This window comes from Salvia hispanica, chromosome 5, assembly GCF_023119035.1.
Source record: "Salvia hispanica cultivar TCC Black 2014 chromosome 5, UniMelb_Shisp_WGS_1.0, whole genome shotgun sequence".
In the NCBI taxonomy this organism is placed as follows: Eukaryota; Viridiplantae; Streptophyta; class Magnoliopsida; order Lamiales; family Lamiaceae; genus Salvia; species Salvia hispanica.
In genome coordinates, this window is record NC_062969.1 from 12,837,230 (window position 1) to 12,840,281 (window position 3,052).

The 3,052-nt window shown below is 40.2% G+C and overlaps 1 protein-coding gene across 1 annotated transcript in view; it reads left to right on the forward strand.

Moving 5' to 3' along the window:
• The first annotated feature begins 1,827 nt into the window (after window positions 1-1,827).
• The window catches only part of LOC125189451 (glycosyltransferase BC10-like), a 3,712-nt gene continuing 2,487 nt past the window's right edge, over window positions 1,828-3,052 (forward strand). The window contains exon 1 of the mRNA XM_048086727.1: window positions 1,828-2,060. Within this exon, the coding sequence (XP_047942684.1) occupies window positions 1,828-2,060 (233 nt within the window). The remainder of the gene's footprint in view (window positions 2,061-3,052) is intronic.

The following is a 3,052-nucleotide window of genomic DNA, read 5'->3' on the forward strand; positions in this document are numbered from 1 at the left end:
AGGACAGATAATGGCCTTGAGTTTTGCAATGCTCAAATGGATTCTTTGTGTCAAAAATCTGGGATTAGGAGACATAAAACTACTCCTTACACCCCTCAGCAAAATGGTGTTGCTGAGAGGATGAATAGGACTTTACTTGAAAAGGTTAGGTGTCTCTTGTCCAAAAGTGGTTTGTCCAAAAAATTTTGGGGTGAAGCTCTTTATACTGCTTGTTATTTGATAAATAGATCCCCTTCTGTTCCTCTTAAGGGCAGATGCCCTGAGCATGTTTTCACTGGTAGAAAACCCAATCTGTCACACCTAAGGGTGTTTGGGTGTAGTGCTTTTATTCATTCAAAAACTGACAAGTTAGATCCAAGGTCTAGGAAGGGTGTTTTTGTTGGCTATCCAGATGGTGTTAAGGGTTATAGGGTGTGGGTTAGGGATGAACCTGGTTTCAAGGTTGTGGTCAGTAGGGATGTTATCTTCAATGAAGATGACTTCCCCTGTGGTGTCCCCAGGTCCCCTGCTTCTCCATCCTCAGATGGTGAACCTCTTAGTGAGGTGGAGCAATCTGAGGAGTGGCCCTCAAGTGAGGTGGAGTCCCAGGGCAGTGATGCTTCCACTGAGGTGGAGCAGGTGTGGAACTCTTCCCCTATCAACCCAGATCCTATACCCCCTGAGCCTCTAGAAAACCAAGACCCTGACCATGAAAATGTTTTTGATGGTGAGCCACAACCCAATAATAATCCAGATTTACACAATTATCAGTTAACTAGGGATAGAGCAAGAAGGGTTGGTAAAGTCCTTGATAGATTTGGTTCTTTTGTGAATTTAGTTGCCCTAGCTTTTAATGTGTTTGAATCTGATGGACCTACTTGGCTTGGAGGTGGTGTGGTGAGAAATCTTGGTGTGCAAAGGTGTTTGGAGAGTCTTGTGGTGGTTCGCGTGTTGAGGAGGCCTACTGTGGTGGTAACCGGTGAAACTTAGGGTTTCTGGGGTCCTTGTTCAGTATTACTCCCTTGTGACGGTTGGTTGAAGCTTTGGGGAGGTTCTTGGCCCGGTGTAGTCGCCTGTTGCGACCTGAGCCATATTCCTGTGCTTATAATCTTGTCTTACTTGTTTACTTTGTACTTTAGATCCTGCGGGATCATTCTTGTGTTACTAACAAATTCTACTTAAGTGTGCAGGGTTATTGAAGGAGATGGAGACTCAAGTTCTGTGTGCTACTTGAACTTAGTCTAGAATTCTTCAATTGTATCTTCTTGTACTCGTGTAGAGTGTAATCTTAGTATCACACTTGTATTGGCTTGTATTCCTGAGATTAGCCATCTCAGACTCAATAAATAAAAGAGGTCCCGGTAATTAGCGAATCCCAAGTGGTCTGATCTCTACAATATTGATTGTAAAAAAAAGAGAGAGAATATTTATGGAGAATTTGTGCAGTAGAAAAATCGAATTAACCTATTTTTTTTCTTCTTGTTTGCATTCATTCTATTCATCTTTGATAAATAAAAAAGTTGAGAATTGGCTGGAGGACGCAGAGACGGGAAAGCAGGGTGAATTTTGTGAATCACGGAAGTAAATTGCGTTAAATCAGATAAGAGAGAATTTTGTGAAAAAAGAAAAAAAGATTGCTTACCAAATTTGGAAAATTCGTCAAAATATATAGTAAAGATATTTGTAAAAAATATGAGTATGTGATAAGATATATTTAGAAAATTCGTCAAAAATATATAGTAAAGATATTTATAAAAAATATGAGTATGTGATAAGTTTTATAAAAATATACGCCAAGTTTTAAGGGTTTTGGTTCTGAGGTTGCTGATTCCTTCCTGCCCAGTTAGAATGGTGGTCAGGATTCGTTGGGCCACGGTTGAAATTTTGGTTCAGGTGAGGGTTGGTTTGATTCTGACCTTGGCCTTGGTTTTGATTCTGATTCCCATCTCAACATCAATAATTCAGGTGGCCCCTCCATGGTGCGTCTCGCTGCTTCCCCGGAATCCAATTCCCATTTCAGTTGTAGAATCCGACGGCATTGGCTTGCTCCACATTAGGCTGGTCGGTTGGCTGATCGTAGGGTAGCTCTGGAGCTTGATTGCCACCGGTTGGAGAGGGCGGTGGTGTATTCTGCTTGATTGCGCTCAACAAATCCTTCTTCCTTTCTTCCATTTTCAGATCCTTCCTCTCTTCCTGGTTAGTAGCCGAAGCACTTGCCACTCTCTCTCTGCTGTACTCGTCCCCTGCGTGGTCGATTTGCTGGGGTTTGGAGCCCCTTGCACAGCGGAAGACTTGTACAAAACAAATAAATCGGATACGGATCTATTTGACCGATTATGCGATTAATCAATTCACATGTTAAACAGATAATTGCATGCTAGAACGCAAATAATTCATGCTCAAAGAAAGTAAATCCTAAAACATGAATTCTAGGGTTTAGAGTTACCGATTTGATTCTCCAAAGAATCGTCGATTGCTCGTGCCTTCTCCACGTGATGATCTTCAATACTAGACCACGGATCTTCTCTCTGGTTCCCAAACTGTATCTCAATATCAGGGTGGGGTGATCTTATCAAAATACTAGGAGTCGAATAAAAAGAAGACAAAAATTCCTCGCGGAGGAGAGCTGAAGAATTTTCGAGCTCCTCTACTCATTAGAGAGGGGGACGAAAATTTCCTCTAATAATAATTGTGTTTCTGTCTTTCCTTTATTCTCCTATTTATATTAAGTTCATATTGGGCCCAGTCAGGGATCTATGGAAGGTTTTGGATATGGGCTCCTCCAATTAGCTTTTTACTAATTAAATTGAAACCCAATTTAATATAAGCTTTTAATTGGAATAATGCGAGCAGCCACTACTGAAGTATTATTGCACTCCCCATCCAAATCCGAAATTACAAGTAATCCGACTTTCTGTTATTTATATTATTTATTTCCCTTGCTTAAGATATAAATGTCCATTAATTAATTATGTCTGCTATAAACTTAATTAATTAACATCTTATTAATTCCAAGAGTGGTCTTAGCAAGAAACACTTATTTATTATTCATAGAGTAATAAAACTCCAACTG